The sequence below is a fragment of the Rhodotorula toruloides genome (genome assembly GCF_000320785.1).
Source record: "Rhodotorula toruloides NP11 unplaced genomic scaffold Scaffold1, whole genome shotgun sequence".
NCBI classification, from domain to species: Eukaryota; Fungi; Basidiomycota; class Microbotryomycetes; order Sporidiobolales; family Sporidiobolaceae; genus Rhodotorula; species Rhodotorula toruloides.
This window is the reverse complement of record NW_015622961.1, coordinates 997,618-1,014,551: the sequence shown is the minus strand read 5'-3', so window position 1 is coordinate 1,014,551 and position 16,934 is coordinate 997,618. Positions and strand designations below refer to the sequence as shown.

The following is a 16,934-nucleotide window of genomic DNA, read 5'->3' as shown; positions in this document are numbered from 1 at the left end:
CGGCGGGCGGGCTGTACGGGTGAGTAGCAAGACCCTGACAGTAGTAAGCGGGCCTTTGAGCCGTACGAAGCGGATGCGAGTGTGTCGTCGTCGTCCAAGGTCAACTCGATCGCTCTCGTCGTCCGCGGCACCCTTCGCTCGTCTCACAAGTCGCTTACAAGGACTCTGCGCGCCTCAGCATACTCACACACACTCTAGACACGCCCTACGACCACCGCCAACCCCGCTCGAACCGCCGCGAACCCCTCTCGCCTCCTCAAACGCCCATCGCAGCAAGCACCTCGTCGACGATGACCTCGCCCAAGCAGGAGGGCGCGTTCAAGCGTCTCGTCCGGTCTCTCTCGCGCTCATCGCCTCGCTCAGAGCGCCCGCAACCGCAGCAGCGCAGCTCGTCGCGCGGGAAACGCCTCGACGACATCGCCAAGTACGCGCCGGCCAACAACGGCGTCGCCATCCCCAACGCTCTGCCGAGTCCGCAAGGAGTGTCCTACAGCACCAGCCCACCGCCTGGTGAGCTTGGAGACGCGTTCGCCTTGCCCTGCTTCGCCACCCCTCACCTCTCCTCCCCGGCTTGTCAGCGGAGTTGCCGGCGAGATGACGGAACGTGCGTTGACAGGAGGACGTCTGCCTGGCCCGGACGACGCACGGTGTCGCGTCCAGTTGCCGGCGTTTCTTTTTTGGCGGGCAGGGACTCCGCTGGATTCGCCTTCGCAGCAGATCTAACGTTTCCGGGTCGAGCGAAGTTGACGCTCTTTCCCTCACTGTCCGCAGACAGCTACTTCCCCCGTCCTCCCTCGGAAGTTCTGAACGACTCGGAGGCGAATGGCAGGGAGCGACACCCCGACTCAATCGGCGCGCGGTACGTCGCTTAGCTCTGAATTCCTTATCCCACCTTGTGCTGACCAGAATTGTCAAATAGCGCCTTCGACGTCGGCGAGTCGACCAAAGGCATGGCCGCCCCGGGCGTGACCTTTGCCCCCGCCGCTCCCGGCACCGCAACGAAAGTCCGCCCGGACAGCGAATTGGACGGCTGGCGTCCGCCTCCTCCGCGTCGCACGACCTCGCAGCGCGTCCGTCGTCAACCTTCGTCTGGCGGCGGGAAGGGCGAAGCGAATGGAGCGGGAGGGGGACTGAGTAGGCACCGTTCGGGCGACAGGAAGAAGGGCGAGTCCATCTCGGCCGCGGCGGAGATCGACGGCGTCCCTGTTCCGACGCTCCCTGCGACGCCGGGAGTCGAGTCCAACGGCGTCGGTGAGCAGGTCAAAGTTGGCGACCGCACGCTCGACGCGGGCGAGCGCAGGGGTGTCACGCTCGAGGACAGGCCGCTCAGTCGGAACGCGTCGCAGGGACTCAAGCGCACGGCAAGTCAGTGGAAGAAGGCTGCGCAGAAGGCGTTCGAGCCCCTCCCGAAGGAAGAAGGCGAGAAGCGCGTGATCGTCCTCGTCGCCGACGGGACGGAGGAAATCGAAGTCATGACCGCGTACGACGTCTTCGTCCGCGCGTCACTCAACCCCGTCCTCGTCTCTGTCTCGCCGCAATTCTCGCCGTCCAACTCGCTCCCTCACATCACCCTCTCGCGCGGCGCGCGCATTCTCGCCGACACCCAGTTCGAGACGCTCAAGGAGGAGCATTGGGATCTGTTCGACGCGGTAGTCGTGCCTGGCGGAGCGAAGGGCGCTGAGCGCCTCAGTAAGGAGAAGCGCGTGCAGGAGCTGTTGTGGCGGTTTTGGTCGGAGCAGAAGCTTGTCGGCTGCATTTGCGCTGGTGCGTGCCAATCCTTCAAACGTTCCTATCGCGTGCTGATCCCATTCTCCGAGCAGGCTCGCTCGCCGCTCTTTCTTCCCAGATCGGTCTCGGCGGCGCGCTCACCTCTCACCCGTCCGTCCGCTCGCAACTCGAAAAGCACTACGACTACTCCGACGACCGCGTCGTCGTCGCCGGAAACCTCGTCACGAGTCGTGGACCGGGTACGGCGCTCGAGTGGGCGTTGCAGCTTGTCGAGATGCTCTCGGGACGGAAGAAGAGGGACGAGGTTGAGGGTCCCATGATGGTTTAGAGGAAATCGTATGAAGGTTCTTGACTCGCAGTCTTACGCACGCACGCACATTACTAGTCACTTGAATAGCTCCCACACAGACACTCATTTCGCCTTTCTTTGCTGTCCCTCCCTATTTCCTTCGCACACGCTTTTGACAAACAAACGATTCTGATGGTATCTTGGGATGCATGCGAGGTAGAAGCGACAAAGCGAGGGGAAAACGAGGGAGAGAGTATGTACAGTGCGCGCAGAGCGGATCTACTCCTGCTCGAACTTGACGACCAAGTCGAGCGAGAAGGGCAGCCCGGCGTCGGTGACGGTGACCACGTCTCCAGACTGCATGAGCTCGGCGAGCGTCTTCTCGAGGTTGGGGCGCGTCGCTTCTTCGAGCTGAGGCGGGGCCTGGAGGTAGAGCGACTTCGAGGCGAGGCGGAGAGATGGGCGGCGGATTTGGCTGCGCGTGCGATGATTGATCAGTCTCGGCTTTCGCTGCGAGGACGGGCGAGCGGAACGCACAACTCCTGCCTCTCGAGCAACATGTCGATGAGGTCTTGCAGCGAGTTGGACGGGTTCTGCGAGACCGTGACCTTCTCGCCCCCGCAAACGGGGCACTCGGGCTTGCGCTGATGCTCGAAGGTGTAGGTGTAGATCGACTCGTTGCCCGTGTACATCCTGCGCAACGCTGTGAGCGAGAGTCGGAGGAAGGGGAGGGAGAGAACGCACATGTAGTTGTTGAGGTACGGGTTGGTGCTCGTCGCGATCTTGAACGCTTCGTTGCAGCAGGCGGCTGTTGGGCGAATGCTTGAGCACCAGAAATCGCATTTGTGATGACCGCAACGCACCGGAGACGATGGCGTTCGTGGAAGCGATGGCGGGGATGATGCGCTTGACAACACCCTGCGTCAAGCTCCAGGTCACGCCGGGGATATTGAACTCCTCCGCGCGCTTGCGAGCCGTGTCGAAGAGCCACTGGATGTGTTCGGGGTCGTCGTTGTCGAGCTTCTTGTCTGCCCGGCGACGGGATCAGGGGAGGCTCTCTCTACGGACAAGCGAGCAACTCACCCTTGAACACCTTCGGCCATTCGAGGATGCTCGCCCACTCGATGCAGTGTTCGGGCTGGCGAGGCGTGTTGGCGATGGTGCAGATAGGGAAGGCGGTCGGCGGGGTGAGCATGTCAAGCGAGCATTCATAGCAAGACGTGATGGTCGGCAGAATGACACGAGCTTGGCCCTTGAAGCCTGTCGGGCGTCCCAAGATCAGTGAAAGCATCGTGCAAGATTACGAGGCGACGCACCTTCCGTCCCGCCGTCGATGAGAGGCTTGAGGCTTTCTGGCACCTCCGGGTCGACGAGGTTGACGAGCGTCGCGCTGATCCACCTCCGCGCGTCCACCGAGTCGAGACCGCAGATGACGATGTTGAACTGCATGTAGTAGTCGTCGTCCTTGTCCTGGATCTTGCCGTGGTAGCTGGCGAGAGGGGAAAGGGCGAGTCTCCAGGTCAGCTGGGCTTCCGCCGGGCGTCGAAGGGCCAATAGTGGACTCACGGCGTCACCTTGCACCCCGGCACGCGCTTCATGACAAAGTCAGCCGCACACTGCGCCTTCGACTTGCCGACATCCTCAGGACTGTCGTTCGGAAGGCAAGTTCAGCGTCAATACTCGCTCACTCGCCCTCGCCCCGCTTCCAGACGCACCGGAAGAGGAACTGGCGGTTCAGGTTCGAGACGTCGATCGTGTCCATGTCGATAACGTGGATGTCGGCGAAGCCCATGAGGGCGAGGTTGGCGAGAATCTCGCATCCGAGACCGCCGGCGCCTGCGAAGGGGCGCAACACGTCCGTGGTGAGCTCTGCAACGGGTCATATGGTCGCGCGAAGCCGTACGCACCGATGACGAGCACCTTGCACTGGTCCCTCAGGAAGGACTGGACCTCTGCTCCTCCCTGGAACGACTCTGGGTCGACGTACGGCCCGGCACGGGTGAGGACCCTGTCAAGGTGAGCGTACTTGCTGACGACCATCTCAGCAGAGCAAGCAAGAGTGTTCAAGCGTGAGGTGCGGGTGGGGAAGAGGGGTTCGTCTTGGACTACACGCTGCCACACTGCTGACTGGCTTGAAAGGACTGCTGAGACGCTCACAAGGACCCTGTCGCCTCAGCACACTGACCCAGCGCCGCTCCCACTCCGCTCACCCACCTCTGTCTCCTCACATCGACTCGCGATGACAACGCTTCCAGTGCTTCGCCGCGCCCCAATGAACTACAGCGTGGCATTCGTGTACCATTGGAGCGTCCTGCAGAACCCTGTCCAGCCGACTCACGAAGCGATTGGGCACTTGTCGGCGTGTTGGCGTCTGGCGGAGCGCATTGCTGAGGGAGCGACGGGCGAGCCGAACGCGCGTACGTTTCGAGCCAGGAGCGAAAGGCTGAAGGTCGTGCTGACACAGGGTCGCTTCCCCCGCAGAGCAATACCGCGACGACTGCACCGACATCCACGCTGCTCTCAATGACTTGCTTGCGCAGCTTCAGGCGGAAGGCGGAGAGGCGGGAGGCGAAGGAACCCTTGCGACGTTGCTCACGCAGATGCAGCAGATCAGCGAGTCGCTCCAGCGCATCGAGAACGAGCAGGCCAAGGTGCGTACGGAGGTTGCCCTCGCGAAAGGGCTTCAGGGCTGACCGCTGGTCGTGCGGTCTCTCAAACTGCTCGAATTGAACAGTTGGCAAACTATATTCGCGTTCGTCACCACCCGCAGGACGCCAAGCTCCTTCCCATCCGCGATTCGGTCAATTTTGCTCTCCCTCCGGTGTGTCGCTGGATGTCCAAGCCGCTCAGTTCTTCCCTTGTGGATGCTGATCAATGCATATCGTCCCTTTCAGCACACGCTTGACAGCCTCTGCGCTATCCACGCCCTTCAGCTTGATCAGCTCACCGCTTGCCTTGAGCACTACGGTCTCCCGCCTCCCGAGTCAATTCTCAGTACTGAATACCAGCTCGAGGATGCAGCCAAAAGTCTCATCGCCTACGTAACCGGTCTCTGATCAAAGGGTAGGAGTCGGTGTTTCGAGCCGCTTGTAACGTCGCTTTCGCTTGTACCTTCCGTGCATGCAATCTCAATCTTCCACGACTCACGCTTCGCAGCCAGACCGTCAGTGAACTCGGCCAGAGGTCTTCCGAGTGTTCTCCAGCGTAGCCAGAGAGAACAAAGCGGAGTTGAGGAGGCGAGAGAACGCTTCTCCTCCAGGGACTCCTGGCTACAAGACTTGCAGGGCTCGCTAGACTACCAGAGTTTTGCCCACATCCCTCTGCACAACCGAAGACTCGCCCTGGCCCGCCTATCGCCATCCCTCTCCTCCAAATCCTCATCTGTGAACCGAAACGCGCCCCTTCGAACGCCTCGCACAACGCGTCCAGCGGGGGCGGAACGGTGGAAAGGCGCTGTGACAGCTGCAGGACATGGCGCCAGACGTGATCGAGCTCAGCGATGGCAGCGACGATGACAGCGGGTTCGCTGAATTCGCGCGAGGTGGGGCGAGTCGAGCGGTCTCAACGAGCGTACCAGCAGCCAGGTGCGCAACAGCAGTAACCAACGAGATAGTTATTGAGCTGATCTCAGCCTGTACAGATCGGCCAAACGAGCTTTCGACCTCGCTACCTCCGACGACCTCCCGCCTCCGACCGCCTTGTTCGGCGCCAGTTCGCGCGCAAATGGTCTGGTGGGAGGTCAGGCGATGGGAAGGAGTGCCAGCATGACGGCTGGGACGGGCAGGATCGCGCAGGTGCGTCCGTTCAATCCCAAGGAGCCTTTCCTCTTTGCAACGCTAAACGGAAGCCCCCTCCTACAGAGCGTTCCCCTCCAGCGCGCTCACACACTCGCACAGATGAGCGATCTCGACCCCATCCTTACCTCCTCCTCGCCGCATCCCATGCGCAACAACTTCGGCCTCCTCTCCTCTCCAGCCCTTCCTCCACCCGCTCGTCCCGCTCAAGACATCATCGACATTGACGACATCGACGCCGATGAGCAACTGCGGCTGTGGAACGAGCTGTCGCAAAGCGCGAAAGCGAGTGCTGCCCCGTTCATGACGGACAGGGAAAAAGGGAAGGGGAAGGTGCAGGCCCTCGTGCAGGAAGAGGAGGACTTGTGGGCGGACATCTTGGCGAGTCCTGCGACGGATGTGAAAGGGAAGGGCAAGAAGGGAAAGGGGAAAGGGAAGGAGAAGGAGCGTTCGCCGGACGAAGGACCCGCTCGTAAGCGGTCGCTGAGTGCAGCGGTGGGCGAGGAAGACGGGATTGCGGCTGCGCGAAAGGGCAAGGTGCGTTGTCTGGGGATCTGCTCTGATCTTCGCGCCGCGCTCACCCTTGCCCCGCAGACCTCGCGACTTTCCGCCGACGCCGCTCCTCCAGCTCGTGCAACGTCCGCTGCTTCCACCTCGACGTCGGCTTCGACCGCCGGCCTATCGAAGACCGCGCTTAAAAAGCTCGAGACTGCCGACCGCATGCGCTTGCGCGAGGCCAACACTCTGCGAGCTGGCGACAAGAAGGTCACGACTGCCGAGCTCACCGTCCACATCTCCGGTACTGCCTTCGCAAATCCCGACGACGACTCGTCCAGCGAAGATTCGGACGACTTGTATGGCGACGGCGGGCGGAAGAAGAAGGGCAAGACGGCGAGACAGAAGTCGAAGCCGTCGCCTTGGCTCGAGATCACCCGCGACGTCCAGGAACGGCTCAAGCAGTACGACTGTGATGTCGAATGTCCCGAGTCACCGAGGCAGGATCTTGGATGCGAGGGAGCGGTGAGGTGGACGAGGTTGTGCGACAGGATGTGGAGCGAGGAGCGCAGGATGTACGTCCCGCTCAAGGACAAGGAGCGGATCGTGGTCGAGGAGGATTCGCGCTTGATTTTTTTGTGCGTCACTTCCTCTCTCGCTTCACCCCGAGCGATACTGACGCCGCTCCCGCTACAGGACCGCCCTCGACCTGTCCCGCCACATCGCCAACTCTACCCTCTCTACCCATATCTCGACCATCCAGTCCCGCCTTCCGCCTCACGTCAACCTCTTCATCATGCTCTTCGGCCTCAACACGCTCTACCGCGACATGGAGCGAGCGAGGCAGGAGGCGTACCGCAATTCGATTCGTGCGGGACAAGCGGAGGGAGCGGATGCACCAACGAAGGGTGTCAAGCCTGCTGGGATCGGCGAGGATCAACCGAGTCGGGATGATTTGGAGCTGGAGCTGATGAGGTACGTCAAGTCGCTTTGTACGATGGACCGGCTGCTTGAGGCCCGTCACTGATGCGAGAGACGACCTCGGCATGTAGGGTACAGGTCAAGTCCCGCTGCATGATCGTCAGCGTCGACAAGGTCGCCGAAGCGGTCGACTGGTTCGAGCAGCTCACGTTCGACATCGGCCAGAAGCCGTATCAGTGCGTCTCCTCTTCCACCTCTTCCCGCATCGACTGAACCGTGCACTCTTGCACGCAGACGTCTCAAGCACTCGCACATCTCGATCCTCGGCACGTCAGAAGACAAAGTCGTCTCAGGCAAGGACCTGCAAGACACGTACATCCGCATGCTCGCCTCGCTCCCCAAAGTCACCGAGTCGGTCGCCAAGGGGATTGTCGCCGAGTATCCGACGCTGAGGGCGCTGTACGAGAGTTGGGATCGGTGTCCGAGCGAGAGGGACAAGAAGGAGATGCTCGTCGGAATTGGGGTCAGTCGCTGCCGGTTCTGCCTCCTCGTCCTGGCAGATGCGAACTGACGAAGTCTTGATACCGGGACGTCGCGCAGAAAGGGCGCAACCTTGACGGCACAGCGACGAACCGCGCAATCGGCAAAGACCTGTCCGCCTTCATCTACAAGGTCTTCAACTCCCGTAGGTCCTTCTTAGTCGCCCGTGACGGACTCCGCTGACGAGCACGATCGCGCAGGCGATCCGACCATGTTCCTCTAGCCGTCTGGACAGCTGTAGCCCTCCGCTTCCCCGTTTCGTGGGCAACGTCGCCATCTCTTTCTCGCCAAGACGTTGCGTGCAATGCGAAAGCTGCGATAGAGTACAACGAGCTGCACCGCTCAGGTCTACGCCGACACCTCCGGCTGCTTCGCCTGCTCCCCCTCGACGGGCTTCACCTCGCTCACCTCGCTTGCCTCGCCAGCCTCGGCAGCCTCCATCTCCGCCATCGTCTGATCCGCCTGTGCCCGAACCCACAAGTACCCGCGCTTCTCCTCGCTCGAGTAGTAGACGAGGTCGCGGCGCGCAATCGGGTCGGCGTCGCGCGGGATCTTCTTGCCCTTCTTGATGAACATGTCGGGGCGGACGAGGGCTCGCTGCGTAACGAGTTCGTGTTAGCGACGCAGGAGAGGAGAAGAGCTGAGGCGACGCACGAGAGTGAGCCGGTTGTAGTACCGCGAGATGATAGTCCCGCCGAGCTTCTCGATGGCCTTGATGGCCGATTCGGACGCCTTCGAGACGGTGATGTGCAGATTGGGGGCTGTCAGGTACTCTGCGCCCTATATACCCGAATGCTGTCAGCGAGTGTCGGGAAGCAAACGAAGGGAGGAAGTAGAGCTCACATCGCCGAGCAGCTTGACGCCGTCCTTAATGCCGTGCACACACCGCGACTCCTTCAGCTCCTTCATTGTGATAGGCATCGACGGGTCGATCAGGCCACGGTCGATCCAGTGTTGCAGCCGGTTGAGGTTGAGCGGGACCAGCTTCTCCTTGTTGCTGCGAGCGCGAGCCAGTATGGGTTTGGCGTCGGCATAGGGGTGGGGAGAGAGCGAACGCACATGTTGGTGAATCCTCGCTTGGGGTACCGCCGCGTCAAGGGCGTCTGACCACCTTCAAAGTGTGCCGCTGGCTTGCCATTGCCCGAGCGCGCCTTCTGACCCTTGTGACCCTTGCCCGACGTCTTTCCCAACCCTGAACCACGTCCACGTCCAACACGCTTGCGCTGCAGAGCCGGACGAGAAGCGATGTGAGCGGGTTCGTCGCGAGGAGAGGGAAGCGAGATGAGCGACGGACCGAGTGGGTCGAGCCAGGCGCAGGGGACAGGTTGCCGAGATTGGACGCTTCTGTCGCGTATGTTCGCGCTGCCCGTACCCCTCGTGAGCCTGCGCGTGCGTCGAGTGCGGTGTACGGGGCGCGGGAAGAAGTCGCTTGAGGGCGGTGGACGACGGTCGAGAGGTGGGCGCAGGCGGCGCGCGCTGGCTGGACGGGCGAGTGTGCGATGCTGAGTCGCTGCAGCAGCCGTGTGAGCGACATCCTGGCCAGTCCTAAGCGAGTCGAGGTCAAGTGCGAGGTCAACGTCGAGGAGGAGGACGAAGGGAAAGGGTCGACCACGACTTTGACGCCGGCTAGCAAGGATGGGCGCACAAGGGTCGAAGCCAGACGTAGAGCAGACCGCTCCAGGCGACACGTCCTTCTTCTCGAACCGCGACCAGCCCATCCAGGCGAGTCGCACCCTCCTCGCGATGATGAGGGCGCTGGCGAACGCTGCAGCGCACGGGGGACGGCATTGACAGGGTTGTACTGACTGCTACGACGCCCTTACACAGTTCTCCGAGTCGCTCATCAACCACCTCTCGTCTCAGTCGCTCCCGTCCTCCTCCGTCCCCTCATCTCGCCAAGCCGCCCTCGACCAGCACATCCAGCAGCGCATCACCTCCGAGCTCCAGCACCTCAGACAACAAGAGCAGCAGGTTCGCGACGAGATCGAGCGCGCGCTCGAGAAGGAGAACCTCGACCGCGAGAGGGGGGCTGCCGAGGGCGAGGCCGCAAAGGGGCTGAGCCATTCGGCGACGCTCATGAAGGACCTCGAAGGATTGCTGGAGAGGAGCGCCGGCTTGCGGAAGCAGCGCGAGGAGACGGACGAGTGGAGGGCACTTGACGACGGCAAGAAGGCGTTGCACAAGTGCTTCCTGTGCGTCCTGCTGCGTCTCTTGACGCTCTTCCTGTTGCTGACAGTCTTCTCCGTTGCAGCGAGAACGCCAAGAGCCCGCTCAACTGCCGAGACGAGGCGGAGCGGTTCAAGCAGGCCGTCGCAGGTGTCGAAAAGGTGCGTTCCGCCTGAGACCTCCGCTCCTTTCGCTCCCGCTGACGCTTCGTGGATTTGCAGGCGTTCTTCGCGACCGTCAGCGCCAACTAGACTCGCCCTTCTATCGTAGACCCTCTTCTACCTCTGCTGTTCTCAACTCGCCGTGAAACCGCAATCCAGCTGTGCATCTGTACTCCCGCGTCCGTCATGAGAGTTTTTGTATGGGTTGTATAGCGGCTGAGGATGGCTCGTCTACGGCTTGGCGAACTTGTTCGTTGCGTCGATGAGGGCCTTCTCGATGCCTTGCTCCATCGCGGAGTGGCCGGCGTCAGGTACGACGATCTGCGCAAGAGAGAGGAGCGTCAGTGCACACGGATCAGTTGAGGCAATACGGAAGCGAAGTCGAGAAAGCAGATTCGAAGGGAAGGGGGGGCGGGAGGAGGGAAAGAATCGTCTCGACTCACATACTCCGCTTCAGGCCAAACCTTGTGCAAGTCCCATGCGGTCTTGGCCGGACAGACACAGTCATAGCGGCCCTGGATGATGACAGCAGGAATGTTGCGGATCTTGTCGATGTTCTCGCGCTGGAGGAGCTGGCCGTCTTGCATGAAGCCGTTGTTGACAAAGTAGTGGGCCTGTGCGAACGCCGTCAGTCTCGAGAAGTGGGCGCAGCATGAGGGAAGGCAGGGCGAACCTCGATCCGAGCAAACTTGTCGGCAAAGTCGGCGTCGTCAGCCTTGTCGAGATACTCCTTGCTCAGGTGCAGTCGCGACGTCGCCATCTCCCACCTCGACCATGCGCGACCTGCCTTGGCGCGGACGGCATCGTCGGTCGATGTGAGGCGCTTGCTGCGAGAGCAAGTCGGTCAGATGAGCGAGCGACGGTGAGAGGGAGAGTGCGAGCGCACTAGTAGGCACTGATCATGTCGCTGCGCTCCTCCTCCGGGATAACGTCGATGTACTCCTCCCAGTCTGTCCGAGAAGACAGCTCAGCAACCTGCAAGGCTAGCGAGAAAGGCGACGACGCTCACACTCGGGGAAGAGGAAGCTCGTCCCGGGTCCCTGGTAGAAGAAGAGAAGCTCTTCTCGTCGCAGCTGTAAGGGTGAGGGGTCAGCCAGGTCGGAGGATGTACGGTTCGAGAGGTAGTGCGTACGGTGAAAATGCCGCGAAGGGTGAGCGACTTGACGCGGTCCGGGTGCGTCTGGGCGTAGGCGAGCGAAAGCGTGCTTCCCCTGCTCCACAACATCCGTCAGCGCCCACTCAGCGAAGGTACGGAACGAACGGAAACGGGCAACGCACCAGGACCCGCCAAAGACATGCCACTTCTGCTCGATCCCGAGGTGCTTCCGCACCTTCTCAAAATCCTCCACGAGGTCCCACGTCGTGTTCTCCTTGAGCTCAGCCGCAGGAAGCGACTCTCCCGACCCACGCTGGTCGACGAGGATAACGCGGTAGACGTCCGGGTCGAAGCGCTGCGCGTCCTTGTCGTCGCAGCCTCCGCCGGGACCGCCGTGTACCATCAAGACGGGCTGGCCCTGCGGAAGAGAGGAGCCAAGTCAGCTTACTGTCGGGAAAGCGGCGCGAGGTGGGGAGACGAGAGGGCGAGGGAGAGCTCTGTACGCACATCTTGGCGGCCGTACTGCCTGACAGAGATCTTGTGCAAGTCAGAGACGGACAGCAGCTCGGTTTTGTAAGGCTGCGAGCAGTGGAGGCGCGGTCAGGCGGGCGAAGGAGAGCTGAGCGGGGAAAGCGTGGCGGGCCAGCGCACCTTGATGGGCGGGAAGAGCATGGACATTGTGCGAGTGTGAGCGTGCGTCTGAGTCTGAGCTGGTCTGAGCAAGCGTGTGAAGCGTGCGAGCATGAGCAGGGGAACCGCGCGGGTGTGCCGACGGACGAGGTCGACTGCTCGCTCTCGTTTGGTGAAGCTGTGACCGCAGTTGCACGCTCTGGAGGAAACTCTTGACGCATCCCCGCCGACCCGGCGCTTCCTCCAGTCCTTGCGAGCGAGATCCCTCTTTCCTCAATTCCCATCAGTCGAAGGAGAGAAGTTGGCGGACAGCTCGTCGTCGGGCTCAATCAGCACACAGCCGTCGTTTCAGAGTAGCTACGAGGAGGCAGACGAAGCGAGGCAGCCGGAGATGGCGAGACGGCGGTGGGAGAGGAAGTCGCGTGGATAAGGCGTCCTCAGTTGGTGTCCTTGCCCGACATGTCGCGCGGGTAGCAGTTGAGGTACTTGCTGCGCCACTTCTTGTACACTTCCTCGTCGCCCAAGCCCTTGCGGTCGATGACAAAGTTGATGCGCTTGACCACCTCGTCGAACCCCTCTTCCTGCGTCGGCTTCTCCCACCGACTGTACCAGTTGCGGAAGTCGTCCTCCGTGACGAAGCGCGGGCGTTGACCGTCCTTCTCCGCGCCGTAGAGGTGGAAGAAGACGGAGTTGTGCTTGCAGAGGTGTTCCACCGCGACAAAGTGGAAGCACCGCACGCGGTGGTTCGACTTCGAGTAGGCGCGGACGAAGCGAGCGAGTGTGCTGCGAGTCCCGGCGCTCGGCATGAGGGCGTCGACGACGACCGACTTGGGCTTGACGGTAGCGCTGAGGAGGTGCTGCAGCGTGTTGGTGTCCTCGGGGTCGGTCTGTTCGAGGCAAGTCGTCAGCAGGCAAGCTTAGTCGTGGACAGGCTCGCAACACACCAAGCGGACGTAACCCAGCGGCTCGAAGTAGCGGCGGTAGAAATGCGTCTTGCCGCTGCACGGCGGTCCGACGAAGAGGATGACCTCGGGCGGAACTTCGTCGATTCCGACGACGAGCTGCTTGGGGATGAGCGGTGTACTCGTAGGGAGGACGAAGAAGTCTGGCGCCGCAAGAAATGAGTCGCGGAGAAAGCGATGAGAGCGAGAGAGCGCACCAGACTTGTACTTCGCGGCCAGCCAGCCATGATACTGGTACTGATTCGTGTCCTCCGTGCCGGTGAAGAAGTTCTTGGGGATGTAGAACTGGACGCCGATGTTGTCGGCGAACTCTGCGGAAGCCGAGCGAGGTCAGCGAGGCGAGAGAGGCGAGCGAGGGCGGCGCGCACTGTGGTCATAGTCCAGCTTCTGTCCCGCCCTCCCCGCCGCATCGCCGACGAAGAACGACTCGCCGAGGTCTGCGCAAGTGCAAGTCAGCAAACCGAACAAACAGAGCGTGGGACGGAACGCACCGATGACCTTTCCTCCATTCCAGCGTTTCTCGAACTCCAACCAAGCCGCCGGCGCCGGAAAGCGGAAAGGGTCGTACTGCGTCGACGCGAGGAGGCGGACAGGGAGGTTCAAGTCGCGCAGGATGTAGCCGACTCGTTCTTTGAAATCTTCGAGGCGGTTCTTAGTCGGCGTCTTGACGGGGGGGACGTCGGCGAGATCGTTCCACTGCCAGTCTTTCGGACCCTGCCACGAGTAGGTTGGCGCCTCGAACTTGACAAGGCAGTGGTCGAGTGCTACAGAAGCTCGCATGGTCAGCGCATGAGTTGGAAGCGAGCGGAGATGAGGGGAACGCACCGAAAGCTGCGATCTTCTCGCTCGGCTGGGGCTGCCCGTATGTCGCGTGGAGCAGCGTGCTGTTCGCGCCGCTCTCCGTGCGCCACTGGACCTGCCTGTCGGCTTTGCGCAGGGTGGGCGACGCCTGGTCCTCCTTGCGGAGCACTTTGGCAGGAGGGGAGGCGGTGGCAGCGTGCGAGGGAGCGGGGCGCTTGCCTGTGGGTGTAGGAGGCTTGTCAGCGTGTGTATAGGACGGCTGGGATGGTCTACACGCACTGGCTGACGACATGCTGGCGTGGTCGAGGTGAAAGAGCGCAAGTCTCCTCTCCGCAGCTACTCGACGGACATTGAGAAGGTCAATGCGCGTGGGAAGAGCTCGCCGGACTCTCCTGGGACAACAGAGAGGACGACAACAATGCACAGCATCACCCCGATACGCACCACTCCGAGCGGCTACACCAGGAGCGCCCGGATACTCGACACCTCGCTGCTCGTCAACCTGTTCCCGCTCGCGCTCAACACCTCCTCCGCCTCATCCGCGCTGTCGAGCGTAAGGAGTGTCGCAATCTGCTGCAGTCGAGAGAATGACTCGCGGAGAGAGCCGGATGCGAAGGGCGCCTGGCCGGAGAGGTAGGAGAGGATCGTGCGGATGTCCCGGTCGAGGCGGAGGGCGCCGAGCTACAGGCCAGACATCAGTATCGCACGTAAGATAGAGTGAGAGAAGGACTGCGCACCTCGGTGAACTTCATGCCTCGCACCATGCTCTCCCACGGCCGGACGAGGACGTTGACGGCCGTCGAGAAGAACAAGTTGAAGTTGCTCTCCGTCAGCGAGTCCTGCAAACCACAACTAGTTGAGAGATACTGTAGGGGCGAGTAGGAGAGGGCGGACGCACCCTGTACGCGCTCATCAAGGCATCCCAGCCTTTGACGAAGCGTTTTCGCACATCGTCGCGGTACTCGGCCTCGCTATACGCATCCTCATCAAGCTTGTACGACACATCCTTGTACACCTCGCTCAGCAGCGGCCGCAACTTGGGCCGGACGAGCTGGTTGAAGAGGTGATCCAGGCTGGACTTGAGGACCGCTCGGAACTTTTCCTCCGAGTTGCGCAGAAGCGAGAGCGAGGTGCGGGCGCGTTCGAGCTCGGAGAAGAGGAAGAAGGACGACTCGAGCGCTTCGGAGGCGAGGACTTCGGCGAGAAGGCGGGAGGTGTAGGACGCCGCCGTGTCGAGGTTGTTGAGGTAGACCTGCCGGAAGAGCCGACCGTCAGCAACATCCTTAGAAGCGAGCGCGAGTAGGACACACGATGAAGACATTCCTCGCCTCCTTCTCCCGCCGTTCCCGCTCCTCCTCCCTCGCCCGGCCGCCCATCGCCGCAACGCTCCCAATCCCACTCACACCGATCGCCATCCCGCTCTGCGCCGTCTGACTCGCCGCAAGGTCCCTGAACGCGGCCTCGATCCGCGCCCGCCAGATCTCGGCCATGTCGCGGTCGAGGACGGACCGGAGCTCCTCATTCATCGCGACGTGGTTGTCGATTTGAGCGGTCGAGACGAGCCGCTGGATCGTCTTTTTTACGATGTAGAAGATGTCGTCGAGCGAGGAAGAGAGGTAGGGCGTGGAGGAGAAGTCGGGCTCGTCCATCTGGTGTGCCTGCGAAGCGGGAAAAGCGTCAGCTGCCGTCCAGTTCGGTCCAAAGCAGGCGACTCACTCGCTCGATAGCCGTCCGCAAGTACCACAGTTCGAGGGGCATGTACGTCTCTTTAAGCTGCCTGGCGATCTCCTTGCCGAGCGCGCTGTTCTCCGCAACCTCGAGATCTGCCTCGTCCGTTGGCGCGACTTCGGGCTGTCGAGCGTTCGGATCAGCTTCGAGAGTTGCTGTAGCAGTCGTCGACGGGGGCGGAGCTGTCGCTGGAGGAGTTTGGGGTTCATCGTCCTGAGGCATCGTCGAGTCAGCGAAGGCCGGAGTTCTGAGCAGCACGGGCGAGACGCACCTTGAGCGTGCCATACAGAAACCTCCGCAGCAGCTCCCATCGCCCGCTCATCATCGTCAACTCTGTGAGAACGGCATCAATCTCCCGTGGATTGATGTCTCCTTCCGCCTGCGCGACTCCGTTCGCACCGTCGAAGCCCGTCTGGGCCGTCATCGGGCTCGTCCCCTTTGGCGCCGCCTTCTTCAGCACACCGACGCCCGCAAACCGATGATCCCGCACGTCCGCGACCTTCTTCCGGATCCGCCGCTCTTCCTCCCAGTTCCCCAGCACTCGCAGACCTAGTCGTTCGGTCTCCGTCATCAGCGAGCCGGCGACTGACATCATCTTGCCCTCGCCATAGTACTTCTCGACGACGGGCTGGTGATGGGAGAGAATGAGGGCGATGGCTTCGAAGAGAGTCGTGAGGAGGGCCGAGAAGTGAGTCGGTGATTGACCTGCGAGCGACTCGTCAGCACCGGATCACGCAGCAAGGGGGCGCCGACGCACTCTTCGTGCTCAGCGCGCCTGTCTTCGCCCGCACAATGCCTGCAACCCAGTCGGCGTACACCTCGAGGCCTTTTTCCTCCTCCTCAATCATCGGGAAGAGCTTGAAGAAGCGATTGATGTTGTTCGTGTCGTTCACTTCGGCGGCAGTTCGGAAGGCGGTCACGAAGGTTTCGAGAAGGGAGGCGCGGAGTTGGGCGAGAGTTGCGGAGGGAGTCGAGGGAAGGTCCGATGTTGGCTGGAGGAGCGAGTCGATCAGCACACATAGACCTGATGGATGACATGTCACGCACCACGACAGCCTCCGCGAAACCGCTCGAGACGATGTTAGGGTCGATAGCCCTCGCCCGCTGCATGCACCGAGTTGCGGCCTCCCAATCCTGCTTCTGCATCGCGATGTCGAGGCTGGCGATGGCCGTCTTGAGCTCCTGGACGGCCTGCACCATCTCAATGCACTCCTTGACGCGCGACTGTAAGAGACGGGTCAGCGAAACTTCCCTCCCTCTCATGCAGGAGAAAGCGACAGACCTGCTCCTCGTCGAGACCCCGCACCTTCGCTCCTACCCGGTCTGCTGTCTCTGCCACCGCTGCGATCTCGCCAGCCATATGCTCTGCTTCGCCCTGGATACCTCCCACTACCTCGGACAGCGAAGCGAGCGACTTGAGCTGGTGGGCGAGCCGGCTCCGCGACGAGATGAGCTGCGTGAGGCGCGCATCGAGATTTGACTCTTGTGCGACAAGTGCCGACAAGTGTCGCTCGACGTCTTGCCGTGTGAGGAGCGAGGCGGGGTCGGTTCGTGAGGGTTGTGGAGCGGGATGGGATGGACTCGACGGAGCGACGGCGGCGGCCATGGTTAGCGGCGGTAGTC

The 16,934-nt window shown here is 61.8% G+C and overlaps 9 protein-coding genes across 9 annotated transcripts; 4 read left to right on the top strand and 5 right to left on the bottom strand.

Moving 5' to 3' along the window:
- Positions 1–290: 290 nt before the first annotated feature.
- On the top strand, positions 291–2,056 carry RHTO_00414 (DJ-1 family protein; the record flags this gene model as incomplete). The annotated part of the gene is made up of 4 exons (XM_016414098.1): positions 291–510; positions 772–859; positions 920–1,764; positions 1,821–2,056. The coding sequence occupies 4 exons, from the start codon at positions 291–293 to the stop codon at positions 2,054–2,056; spliced, it is 1,389 nt and encodes a 462-aa protein (XP_016277105.1).
- A 240-nt stretch (positions 2,057–2,296) lies between these two features.
- Positions 2,297–4,057, bottom strand: RHTO_00413 (ubiquitin-activating enzyme E1 C; the record flags this gene model as incomplete). The annotated part of the gene is made up of 9 exons (XM_016414097.1): positions 2,297–2,492; positions 2,555–2,710; positions 2,762–2,825; positions 2,881–3,045; positions 3,101–3,277; positions 3,334–3,506; positions 3,584–3,664; positions 3,733–3,853; positions 3,925–4,057. The coding sequence occupies 9 exons, from the start codon at positions 4,055–4,057 to the stop codon at positions 2,297–2,299; spliced, it is 1,266 nt and encodes a 421-aa protein (XP_016277104.1).
- A 199-nt stretch (positions 4,058–4,256) lies between these two features.
- RHTO_00412 (uncharacterized protein) lies at positions 4,257–5,073 on the top strand (the record flags this gene model as incomplete). The annotated part of the gene is made up of 4 exons (XM_016414096.1): positions 4,257–4,434; positions 4,499–4,668; positions 4,752–4,838; positions 4,912–5,073. The coding sequence occupies 4 exons, from the start codon at positions 4,257–4,259 to the stop codon at positions 5,071–5,073; spliced, it is 597 nt and encodes a 198-aa protein (XP_016277103.1).
- A 415-nt stretch (positions 5,074–5,488) lies between these two features.
- RHTO_00411 (ERCC4 domain containing protein) lies at positions 5,489–7,990 on the top strand (the record flags this gene model as incomplete). Its single annotated transcript, XM_016414095.1, has 9 exons — positions 5,489–5,601; positions 5,658–5,811; positions 5,878–6,348; positions 6,406–6,944; positions 7,003–7,281; positions 7,359–7,463; positions 7,522–7,750; positions 7,828–7,912; positions 7,968–7,990. 9 exons carry the CDS (start codon positions 5,489–5,491, stop codon positions 7,988–7,990), a joined length of 1,998 nt encoding a protein of 665 aa, XP_016277102.1.
- Positions 7,991–8,115: 125 nt separating this feature from the next.
- On the bottom strand, positions 8,116–9,301 carry RHTO_00410 (50S ribosomal protein l15; the record flags this gene model as incomplete). Its single annotated transcript, XM_016414094.1, has 5 exons — positions 8,116–8,364; positions 8,422–8,547; positions 8,611–8,764; positions 8,827–8,990; positions 9,062–9,301. 5 exons carry the CDS (start codon positions 9,299–9,301, stop codon positions 8,116–8,118), a joined length of 933 nt encoding a protein of 310 aa, XP_016277101.1.
- Positions 9,302–9,402: 101 nt separating this feature from the next.
- Positions 9,403–10,184, top strand: RHTO_00409 (DUF1690 domain protein; the record flags this gene model as incomplete). The annotated part of the gene is made up of 4 exons (XM_016414093.1): positions 9,403–9,489; positions 9,595–9,959; positions 10,019–10,094; positions 10,155–10,184. The coding sequence occupies 4 exons, from the start codon at positions 9,403–9,405 to the stop codon at positions 10,182–10,184; spliced, it is 558 nt and encodes a 185-aa protein (XP_016277100.1).
- Positions 10,185–10,325: 141 nt separating this feature from the next.
- RHTO_00408 (proline iminopeptidase) lies at positions 10,326–11,868 on the bottom strand (the record flags this gene model as incomplete). The annotated part of the gene is made up of 9 exons (XM_016414092.1): positions 10,326–10,415; positions 10,538–10,708; positions 10,768–10,921; positions 10,981–11,044; positions 11,104–11,167; positions 11,227–11,305; positions 11,373–11,608; positions 11,698–11,769; positions 11,842–11,868. 9 exons carry the CDS (start codon positions 11,866–11,868, stop codon positions 10,326–10,328), a joined length of 957 nt encoding a protein of 318 aa, XP_016277099.1.
- Positions 11,869–12,257: 389 nt separating this feature from the next.
- On the bottom strand, positions 12,258–13,875 carry RHTO_00407 (polynucleotide kinase-3'-phosphatase; the record flags this gene model as incomplete). Its single annotated transcript, XM_016414091.1, has 7 exons — positions 12,258–12,707; positions 12,765–12,925; positions 12,980–13,093; positions 13,151–13,219; positions 13,274–13,546; positions 13,608–13,802; positions 13,863–13,875. 7 exons carry the CDS (start codon positions 13,873–13,875, stop codon positions 12,258–12,260), a joined length of 1,275 nt encoding a protein of 424 aa, XP_016277098.1.
- Positions 13,876–14,039: 164 nt separating this feature from the next.
- RHTO_00406 (intra-Golgi transport-related protein) lies at positions 14,040–16,917 on the bottom strand (the record flags this gene model as incomplete). Its single annotated transcript, XM_016414090.1, has 9 exons — positions 14,040–14,264; positions 14,321–14,422; positions 14,482–14,835; positions 14,894–15,241; positions 15,300–15,524; positions 15,583–16,016; positions 16,069–16,303; positions 16,359–16,535; positions 16,594–16,917. 9 exons carry the CDS (start codon positions 16,915–16,917, stop codon positions 14,040–14,042), a joined length of 2,424 nt encoding a protein of 807 aa, XP_016277097.1.
- Positions 16,918–16,934: the final 17 nt, after the last annotated feature.